This window comes from Mobula hypostoma, chromosome 15 (genome assembly GCF_963921235.1).
Source record: "Mobula hypostoma chromosome 15, sMobHyp1.1, whole genome shotgun sequence".
NCBI classification, from domain to species: domain Eukaryota; kingdom Metazoa; phylum Chordata; class Chondrichthyes; order Myliobatiformes; family Myliobatidae; genus Mobula; species Mobula hypostoma.
Window position 1 is genome coordinate 24,405,023 of NC_086111.1, and position 16,935 is coordinate 24,421,957.

At 40.7% G+C, this 16,935-nt stretch overlaps 1 protein-coding gene across 9 annotated transcripts in view; it reads left to right on the plus strand.

Annotated features, from left to right (window-relative positions):
• Positions 1–16,935, plus strand: part of LOC134356755 (inositol 1,4,5-trisphosphate receptor type 1) — a 552,079-nt gene that overhangs the window by 233,713 nt on the left and 301,431 nt on the right. For all 9 annotated transcript variants that reach the window (XM_063067855.1, XM_063067853.1, XM_063067854.1 and 6 more), the window contains exons 31-33: positions 8,096–8,296; positions 10,015–10,266; positions 12,367–12,492. In XM_063067855.1, coding sequence (XP_062923925.1) covers positions 8,096–8,296; positions 10,015–10,266; positions 12,367–12,492 — 579 coding nt within the window. The remainder of the gene's footprint in view (positions 1–8,095; positions 8,297–10,014; positions 10,267–12,366; positions 12,493–16,935) is intronic.

Here is a 16,935-nt window from a genome sequence, read left to right on the forward strand (position 1 = left end):
GCTGTAATAAGGTACTCAATAGTCTGCAATTCTATGACTTAATTCCCTCAAGTCCTTGGAGGGGAGGAGCAAACCATTGACGAATTAAATCCTTTTTACTGCTCATGCATTGTTCAAATGGCATGGGGAATTTCTAACCTCCCAGGAAATGCAGTTTCACTTCTTTGGTTGAAAATGTTCTTAGAACTAAAGGGGAAATTAGAAATTCTATTAATTTTTTAAATGTGCATTTTGAAATTTATTTGATTTTGGAGGACTTCCGGGTCATCAAGGGAATGGCGGCGTAAGGAAAAGGTCTCTCAACAAAAAAGAAGGTAAACTGCCCCAAAATCGAATTTAGACAAATACTTAATATTGCATAACTATATTAATAAAAGGGGCAAGGATGATGTCTAAGAACAAGAATAAAAAGTCCGCTCTGAAGGCTGATAAACATAAAGAGATGCAGCAAGGCGAAGGGCCTAGCTCTCCCTCGGCAAGCCAGGACGGAGATAATGAGGGGGAATCGGTGACTTTGTCTTTGTTTCTCGGAGAGATTCGCGAGTTCCGACAAGATAACAGCAAACAGCTGGAAGATATTAAAGGAGAAATAGTAAAAACTAACTCGCGGATAGATGAAGCCGAAGCGAGGATTGTTGGAATTGAAGAGAAGCTACAAAATGCAGAGGAGGTGATAGCAGAAATGCTGAAGCTACAAGACCAACTCCAGTGGAAACTAATAGATCAAGAAGGCCGCTCGAGAAGGGAAAATGTGAGGATCTACGGAGTTCCCGAAGGAACCGAAGGTAAACCCGGATTGATGATTCCCTTCGTGGAGAAGCTGCTTAGAGAGAACCTTGATATACCGGCCGCAAAAGACCTACAGATAGAAAGGGCTCACCGTGCGTTGACACCACAGCCTCCGGCAGGCACCCAGCCCAGATCGATTCTGATCAGATTTCTCAGTTACAGAACGAAGGAAGAGGTGCTTAAAAGAGCATGGCAAAAGAAAGGTTTCATGTGGAACAACTGTAAAATCAGTTTAGACCACGACTACGCACCGGGGATTCTTGCCAGACGGAAGGAATATACGGAAACACGGAGAGTCCTGAAGGAAAACAACATCAGATTCCAGACCCTGTATCCAGCTCGGCTGAGAGTCTTTTACGACGAAGGGACAAAAACTTATGCTACGGTGGAGGAGGCAACGTCGGACCTGGCGGACCGGGGACTACCTATTAAAGTTATCACCCAACCGGAGTCGCTACTGGAGAGGATTCGGCAGAAGTCATGGCAGTTAGTGGGGCGAGGACGCTCCACTCGAACCAGAGTGTCAAACTACAAAGAAAAGCTGCAAATATTCAGACGCGAATGTACAGAGAATACAGATTAATTAAGAGAAATGACTGAAAAGAGTAAATCGGACTTAAAAGTAAAATGAAAACTGGTAACTGAAAATAATCTAGGCGGAATAACTTGAATGATAGCAATATGGTCGAGACATAAATAGGAGAAAATTCTCTATGATTATTCAAACTGCTGAGGGCCCTCTAACACAGGGTGAAGATAGAGGTTATCCCTCTGAACTGAGGCGGGTCGGTGCTCAGGCCTCACTGTGGGAAGTCGGGGAAAATTTTCAAATGTTATACGTTCAGAAATGTCTAGGGTGTGGTTATATGTCTTGGTTTACTGTTGAGAAGGGATTGCTTACTGTTTGGTTAGAAAAGGAGAGTGCTTTTTTTCTACTAGAGAAAAATGCAAACTGAATTGGTAAAAATAATTTCCTATAATGTTAATGGGGTTTTGAATCCAATTAAAAGAAATAAGATTATGTCTAAATTGAAAAAAGAGAGGGCACAAATAGCTTTCCTCCAGGAAACACGTATGAGCCAATCTGAACATGGAAAATTAAAAAGAATGGGCTTTAAGCATGTATTTTATTCATCATATAAATTGAGTCACAAAAGAGGGGTAGCTACTTTAATATCAAGTACTCTTAATTATGAACATATTTCAGAGACTAGAGACAAAGAAGGACGGTTTGTAAAAATCACAGGAAGAATAGAAGGTACAGAAATAACATTGCTGAATGTTTATGCTCCTCCAGGTAGTGAATGGTCATTTTATAGACACATTTTTGACCTAATGGTCAGTTCTCAAGAGGTAGTAATTTGTGGAGGGGATTTTAATATTAGATTAAATCCTATATTAGATTCTTCAAGAATAGTTACTCAGAATAAACCTCTGACTCGGAAAGTGAATTCATTGATGGAGGAGTTGGGAATTATAGATGTCTGGAGGGAATTACACCTACTAGTAAAGATTATACCTATTACTCTTTCCCTCATTCAGCCTATTCAAGGATAGACTATTTCTTTATCTTTAATACAGATAGACTCAGGATAAAAAACTGTAATATTGCAACAATTGATCTGTCGGATCATAGCCCAGTCTCTATGTCTCTAATCCTGGAAAGGAAAATGAGGAAAACACTATGGAGGCTAAACTCACATATACTTAATAACCCAAAAGTAATGGAGAGATTAAGGGGAGAAATCAAAGAATATCTAGACCTTAATGACACGGGAGAAACATCACCAGTGATTTTATGGGATACATTGAAAGCTGTACTGAGAGGGAAAATTATTTCCATTACTACTCACATGAAAAAAATCAATGCACAAAAATTAGCAGACCTTCAAGGAAAATTAAAACAACTTCAAGTTGGAGATAGCAACAAAAGTAATTCAAATCGAAAACAGGAAATTAGGAAATTGCAAAGTGAAATTGATGATATTTATACGTTGGAAACTCAAAGAAATTTTCTTTACCCGAGACAAAAGAATTATGAAGTAGGAGGTAAATCAGCTAGATTATTAGCATATAAATTACGAAAACAACAAGCAGACAATACAATTCATAAAATAAAGAATCCAAAGACAAAGCTTGTGGAGAGTACAATAGGGAAAATTCAAGAGAGTTTTGAAACGTATTATCGAGAGCTGTACTCCCAACCCCGGGCCCCCAATGAGCCCTATATAGACAGTGTATTGAATTTTTTAGATCTACCTAAACTTACAGATTTACAAAATGAAAGTTTATTAGAACCAGTAACTGTCAAAGAACTGAACGTGGCCATCTCTAGGTTAAAGGCTGGAAAGTCCCCGGGTTCTGATGGGTTTACCTCAGAGTGGTACAAGTCCCTGAAGACACAGTTAGCCCCATTACTACTTAACACCTTTAATTGGATCTTGCAGAGAGGAGAAACTCCACCTTCCTGGAGAGAAGCGATTATTTCAGTTATTCCTAAAGAGGGTAAAGATAAACTAGAATGTGGCAATTATCGGCCAATTAGTGTTCTTAATTTAGATTACAAACTATTTACATCTATATTAGCGCGCAGATTGGAAAAGCTTTTACCTGGCCTAATCCATTTAGACCAGACTGGATTTATTCAACAAAGACAGACACAGGACAACATAAGGAGAACTCTGCACATATTAGAACAGGTTAATAAGAACGAGACAGAGACAATGGTAGTAGGATTGGACGCTGAGAAAGCTTTTGATTCGGTTAGTTGGGCATTCCTATACAGAGTGTTAGGAAGATTCGGCTTTCAAGAAAGGTTTATTAAAGTAATTCAGACTCTATAAGACAGCCCTACAGCCCGAATTAAGATAAATGGGGACCTCTCTGACTCCTTCATTTTAGAGAGAGGCACTAGACAGGGATGCCCAATTTCTCCTCTCCTTTTTGCGCTATATATTGAACCACTTGCCCAACTAATAAGACAGAGCGAAATCGTAAAAGGTATCAAGGTGGCAGGGATTGAACAGAAAGTGGCGTTATTCGCAGATGATGTTTTGGTCTATCTGAGTGAACCAGAAAAATCATTTATAGGATTGTTTACACTGTTGGATGACTTTGGGAAAATATCAGGTTATAAAATAAATGTAAAGAAAACGCAGGTTATGTCCCTAAATTATACACCATCCAAAAAATTGCAGGATACATACGATCTTAAGTGGGAAGCTAAATCATTAAAGTATTTAGGAATAACCCTGCCGAAGGATCTTTCAACACTGTCACAGGTAAATTATGGGCCATTAATCTCAGAGATAAAAGCAGATATGCATAGATGGAATCTTATCCCCTTTTTAAGTTTAAATTCAAGGATAAATACTATAAAAATGAATATTCTTCCTCGGTTATTATATCTTTTCCGTACTTTACCAGTGGAGGTGGATGATAATCAATTCAGGGAATGGGACAAATGGATTTCCCGCTTCATTTGGCAAGGAAGGAAACCTAGAATTCGATATAACACCTTACAGTTAGGGAAGGAAAGAGGAGGTATGGTTCTTCCTTGCCTGAGAAATTATTTTTATGCCTCACAGATAACCCCTCTGTTATATTGGTGTAATAGGGAATATAAGGCTAGATGGAAGGAAATAGAATTTGGATTAGTTGACAGTTTTCCTCTTCAGGCCTCAATAGCTGACAAAGGATTGATGGCCCAGTTGGAAAAATTTAATAATGCTTGGATAAATCTTACATTAAAAGTATGGCAGAAGGTGGTTAATTCATGTGGAATTAATAACATGCTAAAACTCTTTAGATGGTGTGCATATGATACCGAATTCCTTCCCAACAGAGGAGATAAAAGATTTGAGCTATGGATAAAGAAAGGTCTTACAACCTACCTCTCATTTATAGATAAAAGAGTATTACAAAGTTTCCAAATCCTGCAGGACAAACATGGCCTAGAACATAATGACTTTTTTAGGTACCTTCAAATACGAAACTATGTTAACCAGAGTTGTAGATATACAGACCTATCAACAGTAGAATTAGAATTTTTCAAGATTCTGAATTCGGCTTGCACTTCAATACCTAGTAAATCAGTTTCTCGCCTATATAATGCACTCTCCCATGCTAAAAATGTAAATACACTGTATATTAAAGAGAAGTGGGAGAAAGAAGCGGGGTTGGTACTTTCAGAGGAGGCTTGGGGGAAAATCTGCAGCTTTCAATGGTCCTCGACTAATTCTTTGACTTGGAGAGAACATTGTTGGAAAAACATTATAGGATACTTCAAGACCCCATATCAGGATAAATATAAAGATACAAATGTGATGTGTTGGAGAAGGTGCGGCTCCAAGGAGGCAAATCATTTTCATATTTTCTGGGATTGCCCTAAACTAAGTCTATTTTGGGAAGGTATTCATAGAACATTAGTTAAGGTACTTGGGTCCCAGATACCTCTGAACTTTGAGACGCTCTATTTGGGGCATGTATTGTTCCTTGAACAGAAGGAAGATATAAAGTTGCTGCAGGCCCTCTTAGCGGCAAGTAAGAAATCAATCACTAGAAAATGGCTAAATCCAATACCACCTACATTAGAAGATTGGTACGAAATTATCTTGGAAATATTTAAAATGGAAAAGTTGACCTACTCCCTGAGAACTCAAAAAGAAACATTTTATCAAATCTGGAATAAATGGATTGAATATATAACCCCAATGCGAGCAGACTTTAGATGACTCTCCTAATGATTTATATTGCTCTTCTCATCAACACAGTAATATTGCTAACGTAAGCACCCCTAGTCTAAATGTTTGTTGTTTTTTTTTGGAAAATAGAGAATTAACACAAGTAAAGGGAAAGATTTGGGAAAGGGATAAAAAAAATGAAAAAATTAAATAAATAAGTACATAGGTATTGGATAATTATGTCTGCGGGCAGGAACAAGCACGAACAAATTGGGATATAAACACCTACAATGGTTGGTACATAGGTTTGTATGCAACATTTTGGACCAGTGGAAATGGTCCAGAAGGGTTGTATGGAAACTATTATTACCATTTTTCTTAACAACTAATTTCATTACTTAGCCTAATAGGTTAGATTTACCACAGTACATAATTATCTATTTAAATGTTTATTTTGCTTTTATATCATCTCAATGTGTACTTGAGAATGTATAAATAATTGTAGTTTTATACATATAAAAAAATGGAAAAGGTTATATGTGTGAAAAAAGTACATGATAATTGTGAACTCCTTATCCAAATAAAAATAAAATTAAAAAAAAAAAGAAATTTATTTGATTTCCTTTTTCCTGTTAACTACCCTTAGTGAAAGCAACACACAAAATGCTGGAGGAACTCAGCAGGCCAGGCAGCATCTGTGGAAAAGAGTAAATAGTTCAGTAAATGGGAGTTGAGGTGAGAGGGGGAACAGGCCCACCTTCATCATTTCCATTCTTGTTTCCCTTTCGCACTTTAACTCCTTACCCTGCCTGTCACCTCCTCCTCCTTCCCTTTCTTCCATAGTCTTCTACCCTCTTATCAGTTTCCCTTTCAGCCCTTTATCCCTTTCACCAATCAACTTCCCAGCTCTTCATCCCTTCCCCTCTCCCAACTTCACCTATCACCTGCCACCTTGTACTACCTCCTCCCCTTGCCCCACCTTCTTCCTCTAGCTTTTTATCTTTTCTCCCCCCAGCCCTGTTGAAGGATTACAGCCTGAAATGTCGACTGTTTACTCTTCACTATAGATACTAGTTGGCCAGCTGAGCTCCTCTCGCATTTTGTGTGTGTGTGTGTCTGTGTGTATGTATATGTGGGATTTCCAGCATCTGCAGATTTCTTCATCTTTCTGCCCTTAGTTAATCCTGTTTATGTAGAACTGTCACTCTACATCATTCAAATCCATTTAAAAGATTTTCCATTTTAACTTCTGTGGAATGTTGGGACAGCTGTGGATTGTATCGGATTATGCAGTCAACTATAGACACCAGCTGGAAAATCTATCCATCATATCCCTCCGGTTTCACCATCCACCTCAATGAATCCTGTTTTATCAAAGGAATGGATATTGAAAGACGGGAATAGAATGGGAGGAGATAGATCTAGAATAAGGTCTGGATGCATGCACTAATGCCTGAGCCACAAACAGCAAAGTTAAGAAGGTATTAAGAACAGCATGATCAGTGCGTATTGTTGCTGCAAAACAGCAAACTTCATGACAGATACCAGTGATATTAAATCTGATCCAATTCTGGTCACTGACATCTTTTAAATAAGAAATTTAACGTGGATGATTCGGGGAAGGACCAATGGCCTGAATCTCAGTGCAGCCCTGGAAAGGGGTATCTGAGAGGCTATTCAGTAGTTAGGTCATAGAAAAGGTAAAGGTACACAAGCATTTTAATGTAACATTCTGTTTGTCAGTAGAAGATGGTAAATATCTATCATAATGATTTCCCTGAGGGACTGATCAAAGTCCCATTGATTTTCCTAAATGGATGAATTGTAGTTGGTTGAGTAACCCCTAATCAAAACTGATGTTGTGACTGAAATGAACCGTGATCAAAGATCTTTAATTGAGGTAAGGCACCCAATTCAACATTGTCCCCCCAGTTTTCGGGCTTCCGTCTGCCTTTCACAATAACCGGTCATTGATGAGAATGCTCAATTGCACTGTATTCTGATTGAATTCAACCTCAACAATTGAAGAAGGGAAGTGAGAAATGGGCACAGTTGTGAACGACGGTTTTAGCTGTCAGTGTAAAGCACTGTGTAAATTCTTGAAACAATGAGTATTTGTGGCGCTGCTGCTTTTGCCCAAGTCCAAGTTGACACTCTAGAGTAAGTTGTATACTGTAGGAAAGGTGTTAAATTCAGGCCTAAACAGCCCCCTTGGAAAGATGCAAAATCAATGTATAGGCACTGCTGAAAGAGGGTCTTGATTCCTCATGCACATTGGTTGGTTACTACATACCTGGTGACCCTTCTGTGGACGCTTGCTGTGTGCTGGCTTGGAGCTCGTGCCCCAACTTGTCTCTGCCAACTAAGTTGCTTGCCTGAGTTGGCCCATTTACCTGCATTTGCTCCATATCCCTCTAAACTTTTGCTATTCATGTCCTGAAAATCTTGGTATCATCGGTAAACCTACTAACCGTGCCAACTATAATGTAATTCAAGTTACTGTCAGTGCTGCTCCAAGCACTCTGGGAGTAATGATTGGAGGTACGGTTGGACTGCGGGGTTTGGCACCAAGTTCTTCTGCTATTTAGTAGTATGAATCCCTAATTGGCGGCTTGCTGTTTCAGATTTTGGAGGCTGTCACCATGCAACACATCTTCATGAACAATTTCCAGCTGTGCAGTGAGATCAACGAGCGAGTGGTGCAGCACTTTGTGCACTGTATCGAGACACATGGCCGCAATGTCCAGTACCTCAAGTTCCTTCAGACCATTGTGAAGGCAGAAGGGAAGTTTATCAAGAAGTGCCAGGACATGGTCATGGCTGAGGTATGTGGTCCACGATGGATACTGAGGTAAACGCAACAGGTCTATGACTTATCAGTGCGGTCATTAACCCCACAGACTCCTCAGCCCTGTCAATCAAGTCTCAAGGAATGCATGTTGCCTAATAAAGGGGTCAGCAAGGTATATGAGGGAAGTTTCTGTCCAAAACACAATTGCGCAGTCTTTGGTAGGAAAAGGCAGATTAGCAAGGACACAAATGTGTGGTGAAAGACACAAAATGGGAGGGAGTTTGAGCAAGGAAAGATTTGCAATAATTGGTAAATGAATCAGGGGGAAGGTTCAGAGTGGATGATGGGACTGTTTTATAGTGCAACAAATTGCTATGAACCAAACACACTACCTGACAAGATTATGGGGTGTTTCAGTAATAATTTATTAACAGGGAACTGGAAGTGGTGATTTGGTGGAGGGGGTTGTTGAGGAGGGAGTCGTCTGCCTGGAAAGAGCAGAATGTGGAGACGAATACATCTTTCAGGGAACTGGCGTGAAGGGCTGAATGGCTTCCTATGCTCTTTACAAAATACCGAGTGCACTCTGTACATGGAGCTCTTTTCTCCCCTGAGGTGCAAGCCCTGGTCCTCTTAGCAAGGAAGTTGCTGCATGTCCTCAATAGGCTGCTGTTTGGAGCAGCTTCAGTTCCTATCTTTTCTCAGCAACTAATGAAATGTGGCTTCAGAAGCGAGTAAGCGAGAGAAAATATGTTAAAACAATGACATTCTTACTATATTTGAAGAAAATGTTTTGGTTAACTGCTCATTCAAATGTCTTGAGATAAATATCTTGCAGCCGGTGACTGGTACAACCTGTCCACTGGATGTCAGCACGGGCCACTTTCAAGCAGGATGCAACAGTCACGAAGTGCAGCTAAAGTTACTCTAACCAATTGCAACCTCCAAGGACTGAGGAGAAGTACTGCGTAATGTTGGCATTCATTTCGAGAGGACTAGAAAATAAAAGCAAGGATGTAATGTTGAGGCTTTAGAAGGCACTGAGGCCTCACTTGGAGTACTGTGAACAGTTTTGGGTCCCTTATCTAAGAAAGGATGTGCTGACACCGGAGAGGGTTTTCAAAGCAGGTTCACGAAAATGATTCTGGGATTTAAGAGCTCATCTTATGAGCGTTTGATGGCTCTGGGGCTGTACACACTGGAATTCAGAAGAATGAGGCGGGGATCTCATTGGAACCTATCAAATGTCGAAAGTCCTCTATAGAGTGGATGTGGAGAGGATGTTTCCTATGGTGGGGTAGTCTAAGACCAGAGGACACGGCCTCAGAATAAAAGGGTGCCCGTTTTAAAACAGAGATGAGGAGGAATTTCTTCAGCCAGAGAGTGGTGAATCTGTGGAATTCATTGCCACAGGTAGCTTTGGAGGCAGTCTTTATGTATATTTGAGGCAGAGGTTGATAGATTCTTGATCAGTCAGGGCATGAAGGGATATGGGGAGGAGGAAAAAGATTGGAACTGAGTGAGAAATGGATCAGCCATGATGAAATGGCACAGCAGACTCGATGGGCCAAATGACCTCATTCTGCTCCTATATGTTATGGTCTAACGGCCGTGAAAGCGGAAGAGACGTTCATTTCACCAGTTTAGTCAAGTAGTCAATTTTTGTGGTCTGTTGTCCAATTTTGTTAGTGTTCATCATTTTCCAATGCAATCATATTGCTGAACTGTTTTGGAACCTTTGTTTGTTGGCAGCTGGTGAATGCTGGTGAAGATGTTCTGATTTTCTACAACGACCGAGCTTCCTTCCAGACTTTGGTACAAATGATGCGGTCTGAGCGGGACCGGATGGACGAGAACAGTCCCCTCATGTACCACATCCACTTGGTGGAGCTGCTGGCAGTCTGCACCGAGGGCAAAAATGTCTACACAGAGATAAAATGCAACTCTCTTTTACCATTGGATGACATTGTCAGAGTGTCAACCCATGAGGACTGCATACCTGAGGTAAGTTGACCGTCCAGGGTTCTCAGCCCTCTGGTGTTGGTTCAATATATGATAAATGACCTTTGATATAAGGAATTGTGTAATCCTAATTTACTTGATCCACTCCTGTCTAATATTGTCTAACTTTTCATGCTGATTTCTAATTCAGCTCACTGGGTCTGCACTGGCACTCAAATCTACTCCAGCATCTTGCATTTATTTCCCTGCAATTTACTTTCTCTCAGCTTCTCATTAACTCTACCCCAATTCTCCTACCATCCACTGACATTAGGGGCTATTTAATGCTGCCAATTCACCCAATTGTGCCTCTCCTGTTCTTCTAATCTATATTTTACAGATTTTTGGATTTGATCTGCTACTCTTAATATTCAGTTTGCAGACCACACAAGTTGATAGGATTGTGTGGCACCAACGCTGACTAAGAATGATCTGAATTCTCTTTATTCATGCTCCTAACATCTATTATAGGCTGGAGATGTGGAAGTGATGGTCATGTCTGCTTCAAATGAAGTCACCCCTGTTTGAGAAGCCTCCACGGTTACTCTGAAAATTAGCTGATTTGCATGACGGGGGTGGGGGTGAGAAGTCCATTGATTAAAAATGTTAATATTGTTTTCATTTTAGTGTGACAGAAGTACAATAATTAGTTTATTCTTTGAATACATGATGCTTGTAAATACAGTGACAGAGGGAATGTGACTGGCAGAAGAAGCAAAGTTTTCTTTAAGAGTAACTTTTTCAAACAACTATGTTTGCTTCAATTGCTGCTTCTGATGACTTGGTAAAAGGAGTAAAACATTTTTGGTCAGAATAGAATATTGATATTTTTTGCTGATGGATAACACTTTAAAGGTTGCATTCTTAGAAGCGACCATTCCTGATGCAGATGGTATGCCAGGCCCATCTGCTCATTACTGAAAGGGTATTCTGGTTGGGTGAAAAATTCCTTTAACAGGTTATTGATAAACTATATAGGTATTGATAGGAACCTTCGAACACTGCCTCTCCATCAGCAAAGAGCAGGATTACCCAGTGGCCAAGCATTTTAATTCCCATCCCCATTCTCACGCACAGAGTAGTGGGTGTGTAGAATGCACTGCCAGTGATGGTGGTAGAGGCAGATACAATAGGGTCTTTTAAGACTATTGGATAGGTACATGGAGCTGAGGAAAATTGAGGGCTATGTGGTAGGAAAATTCTAGGCAGCTTCTGGAGTATGTTGCATGGTCGGCACAACATTGTAGGCTGAGCCTGTAATGTGCTGTAGATTTGTATTTTTTCCATTCTGACATGTCAGTCCATGGCCTCTACTACCACGATGAGACAGTAATATGAGGAGTAAAAACCTCATATTCCATTTGGGTAGCCTGCAATCTGATGGCATGAACTTTGATTTCTCCAATGTCTGCTATTTCTTTCTCACTCCTTTCCCCCCCCCCCCTCACCTTCCCTCTTCTTCTATTCCCTATTCTGGCCACACTCTTACCTCTTCTCTTCTCCTCACCTGCCTATCACCTCCCCCTTGTGCCTCTCCTCCTTCACTTTCTCCTATAGGCCACTCTCCTATCAGATTCCTCCTTCTCCAGACCTTCGCCTTTCCCACCCACCTGGCTTCGCCTCTCACCTCCTAGCTTGAACTGCTTTCCCTCCCCCCTCCCCATCACTTTATTCTGGAATTTCTCCCCCTTCCTTTCCAGCCCTGATGAAGAATCTTGGCCCAAAATGTCAACCATTTGTTCCTCTCCATAGATGCTGCCTGACCTGCCGAGTCTCTCCAGCATTGTGTGTGTGTTGCACTGATAGGAACTGTTGTGCTTTATTGTGAAATAATATTCCAGCCATCTTCCTACTGCAATCAAAGTTCTTAAGCTTTCAAACACCACTATTTTATGTCAAAGATATTGGGTGCAATAACTGATTGTGCTGTGTCAACTAGCTTGAGACCTTTCTCTGCAGATCTGGAAGCATCCATTTTGTATCCCACCAACTTATTTATAAACCTGAGCAATTTGATGTCAATTTTCAAACCCTCTTTCCCCAGAGCTCTCTGTACAGTATACTCTGAGATAGCATGTGCCAATAATTTGTTTCTTTTCCTAGGTGAAAATTGCTTACATTAACTTTCTCAATCACTGCTATGTGGACACAGAGGTGGAGATGAAGGAGATTTATACCAGCAATCATATGTGGAAGCTTTTTGAGAACTTTCTTGTGGACATTTGTAGGGTAAGTGTCCGTGCTTGCCTTTGGAGACTGCATGAATTGTGTGCCCCATGTTTTGAGTGACTTGTCCCTTGGGAACAGGAGATGATCAGGTGGCTGTACTTTGTGTTTCTCAATCTGCGGGTCCTAATAGCCAGCAATAACTCCATCTTATCCAGATTTATGTCTCAGTTCATTGAAGAGTTGAGCAGAATTGTGTTTCTTCAGCTCATAACACTTGCAGCTAAATTGGAAACACAAAATTTCATTGCATCACCACAATAAACTGATTAATGAAATCCTTCTCTTTGCAGATGCCAGAAGGGCTTTAAAATGTTTAACCTGTTTGCATGATAAGGAAGCACAGGCAGCATTTAGCATCCAATCACAAACATGAAAATCTGCAGATGTGGGAAATCCGAGTAACACACCCAAAATGCTGGAGGAACTCAGCAGGCCAGGCAGCATTTATGGAAAAAAGTACAGTTGACCTTTTGAAACGCCAACTGTACTCTTTATTTCTATAGATGCTGCCTGGCCTGCTGAGTTCCTCCAGCATTCTATGTGTGTGTCCTAATATTTTGGGAAATTACCTTTTCTTGATCCCTGGGTGGCTTTATCAATTGACAGTGATACAATAGTTGCTCAATATGAGAGCCACCTTGAGAGCATTCTGTATAGACTGTAGAATATGATACCTACGTGTGGTTGGTGAAGAGTGGGGTGGGGGGAGGGGTTGAATTGTCATCTTCAGCCACACTTATCAAGCACATTTAATATTAAGTCTGTTCTCTTTGACATGACACTTCCCGCTATTTGCGGTAGAGATAAATATTTCAACAAACCTTGCTGCTTCCTGTGATATTGGTAGCTTTTCAACAACAGGCACATGTATCCTGTTGGAGAATCAGTTAACTCCTATCCTAGTAGGCATCATGCTGGGAGCCATTTAGAATGATTGACCCTGGTTGAGTGGAATCAATCCCTTTTGATGCTGCAAGTGAGGGAGACATATAATTACTCTTTAGCCAGTGCTTGGACTGATATATTTGCTTTAATGTTGTCCACCCTTGATGTAATAACAAATTAATGTCTCCTCATTGGCTATTACAACAACTCAACTCCCATTTTTTCCTCATACAAGAATGCACTTATGCACTTGAATAGGGTGTTAAGTGTCCAGAAGTACTCATGGTAGGCATGGTGTCTCAATGGATGATCTGGAAGTCCTGTATTGGATTCAACATTGCAACAATATATAACATGGAGTCTAGTTGTTTTGCCAAGCTGAATTATGTAAATTGTTGATGCCAAAGGAGGAAACCCCAGTTGCTGGGAATCTTAAAACCCAAACAGAAAATGCTGAGGTACTCAGCAGGGCAGGCAGAATCTGAAGAGAGAATTGGAGATAATGTGGAATGACCACTGACCTTCTCTCTCAATAGGTGCTGTACTACCTGCTGAGTATTTATGTTGTCCTTTCTATCTCGATGTGTGTTGTATGTGAGTCACTTTTGTCCATGTATCCTGCCACGTAACAAGCCCTTTATTTCTACCTCGTATCTGTCTAGCTTCCATCATTTTTTCTTCAAATACCCCAAACTGCATCACCTAAAAGCAACAGAGGAAAGATCCAAGCAACACACATAAAAGTTGCTGGTGAACGCAGCAGGCCAGGCAGCATCTCTAGGAAGAGGTGCAGTCGACATTTCAGGCCGAGACCCTTCGTCAGGACAGGAAATATCCAAATCCTATACTAACTTCCTCCTTTACTATGATTTTAACTAAGCAAAGAGATGGCAATATGTTCATGACGCTGTTACTCTTGCAAATTCCTTCTGTTTTTTTTTAAATCTGTGAAGCTTCAAGTGCTCTCCTGTGCTAGTTATTGTGTGAATTTGGAAGCATGTTTGATTAAGCCTGAAGCTGTTTCTAGCGTGGTAGTTGTATAAAAGGACCAGTCCATAGTCGTCCTTGATGATGCCTGTGCTTATTTTCTGCATAATGCATGTGAATGACTTGATTGATTCAGTCAAAATTTAGCTCATTGCTGTGAGGCAGGAGTCTGATATTAGCCCTTCCTCTTGCCACTCATGGACTGGATGTAAACAGCACAAACCTAGTTCTGTTAAGCATAGGTTATGTAGTTTATTCTTGACTGTTAATGGTTTCTCCTACTAGAGCAGGCATTCTTAAAAATGAATGATATTGGTGGACCAAATGGTGTTGATGACCATCTTAACAGCTTCATGATACCCTCACCAATTTCAGCTTTTCATTCTTACTGACTTCAACTTCTCAAAATGTGATTTTAAAACCATCCATATCCTCAAGATTCAAATTTAGTTATCATATGTACATCAAAACTTACAATGAAATGTGTCATTTGCATTAACAACTAAAACACTGAAGGATACGCTGGGGTGAGCCTGCAAGTGGCACCACACATTCTGGTGCCAACCTGGCATTGCCACAGTGCGTAGCAGAGCAACGCAGGACACAACAAAGAGAACAACAGCCCCTTTCCTACCTCCCACCCACCCATCCAAGTACGTACACAGTTCTGCAATCCCAAGATAGGCCATCTTTGGCCTCCAGCCTTCAGCGGACTCAGGCTCACAGACATTTGGCCTTCAATTTTCCCCAGCAGACACGTAGAGGTTTTCGGGCTCAGGGCTTCAGACCTCGCTGTTGGCCCAGATCTATGGATTTCTGGTCTAGGAGCACATGGGTACAGAATTGTACCTGTATTATTGTGGATCCTGAATTTCTAGGAGCCATTACACTCAGCTTTTGTCGGTATCCTATCTTCAAGGTGCATTTAAAATTAAAGTGCCAACCATTTGAGTTGGTCTGAAGCTCAACAGTGTCAATGTTGAGATGTTTCCACAAGTGGCAAAATCTCGATCCATTGGACACAGTTACTAGATTTTGGGCTAACCATTTAAAACTAGGATGTCTAGGAACACATTCTCCTAGGTGGTGGTGAAACCCTGGAACTCTGAAAGTTGTGGAGGTCATATTATTGAAACATTTAAAGAGGAAGTAGATTTTTTAAAAAAATCTCAGCGAATTGAGGGCTATGGGAGGTGGCAAAGAAAATGAGATGAGGTTTAGGGTCAATCACCTACAATCATATTATCAGGATAGGTTTGAGGGGCTGAGTGGCCTACTGATGCTCCTATTTTTGTGCTTTCATGTTTGTTTATATTGGGCTGTCATGATGTTGTGCTGTGCTTGGAGCCTGGCATTCCAGCACTGTTTAAGAAACCATTGGCTGTTCCAAATCCCTCACTCCTGACAATTGTAGTTGGTGCCCATTGGAGATCGCACACAGTGAGGAGGCGGACAAGGGACTTTGTGCCCATTTTCTAGACATCTCCTCCTTGTTGCTAAGTTGCTTCGAGGATGTCTTCCAGGGAGCTTATCACTGTTACTAAGTAACTTTAACATCTATTTCTCAGGTTACTCTTGGGCTCTGATTTCCAGATCTGTGTAGATTTATTAATTCTCTTAATCAGCATTGTTAGCTCCTCGATCTCCAGGAAGGTGCCAGCAAGCATTAGATGTCACTAACAGCTCCTTTTAACGTTTACTTCACAGCTGATGTGCAGTTACTGCAAAAGGAATTCTCTAGAAATAAAAATAGAATTGGAATCAGGATTACTAACCCCGCCTGAAATGAGATAAAATGTCTTGCTTTACAGCAGCATTACAATGCAAAGATGTAGAATTAATATAAATTAGAAAATAAATAGTTGGGGGGGACAGTAATAGGGTAGTGTTCTGGACTGTCCAGCGTCTAATGGTAGAGAGGACAGATTATTTTCTAAACCGTTGAGTGTGTGTCTTCAGGCTCTGGTACCACCTCCATGTTGGTAGTAATGAGAAAAGGTCATGTCCTAGATGGTATGAGTCCTTGGTGATGGATGTTGCCCCCTTCAGCACCTGCTTTTTAAGGATGTCATTGATGTTGGGGTTGGTTTTGAACTGGCTGAGTCTACAACCCTTTACAAGCCTTCAGCGATTCTAGGCATCAGAGCATCTATTCTAGGCTTCAATGCAACCAGTTAGGATGCTCTCCACTGTGAATCTATAGAAATTTGCAAGAGACTTCAGTGATGTACTAAATCTACTCGAACTCCTAATGAAGTACAACCTCTGGTGTGCCTTCTTCCTGATTGCCTCGATGTGTTGGGCCAGGATGAATCCTCTTACAATGTTGATGTCCAGGAGCTTGAAACTGCTCATCTTTTTCCTTCCTATTTCTGCTAACCTGTCAGCGTCCAATGGCTTTTTTCCTTCTGCTCAGTGCCTGGAAAATTATAGACTAATGAGCACAAATTTTAATTAAAAGCATCCAAATTTTTGTAGGAGGAACATTTTGAATTTAATAAAGAAACTAAGTAATTCAGATGGGTTGTGTATATTGATAGTTAGCATAACTGAAAGTGAAGATTGTTTTAC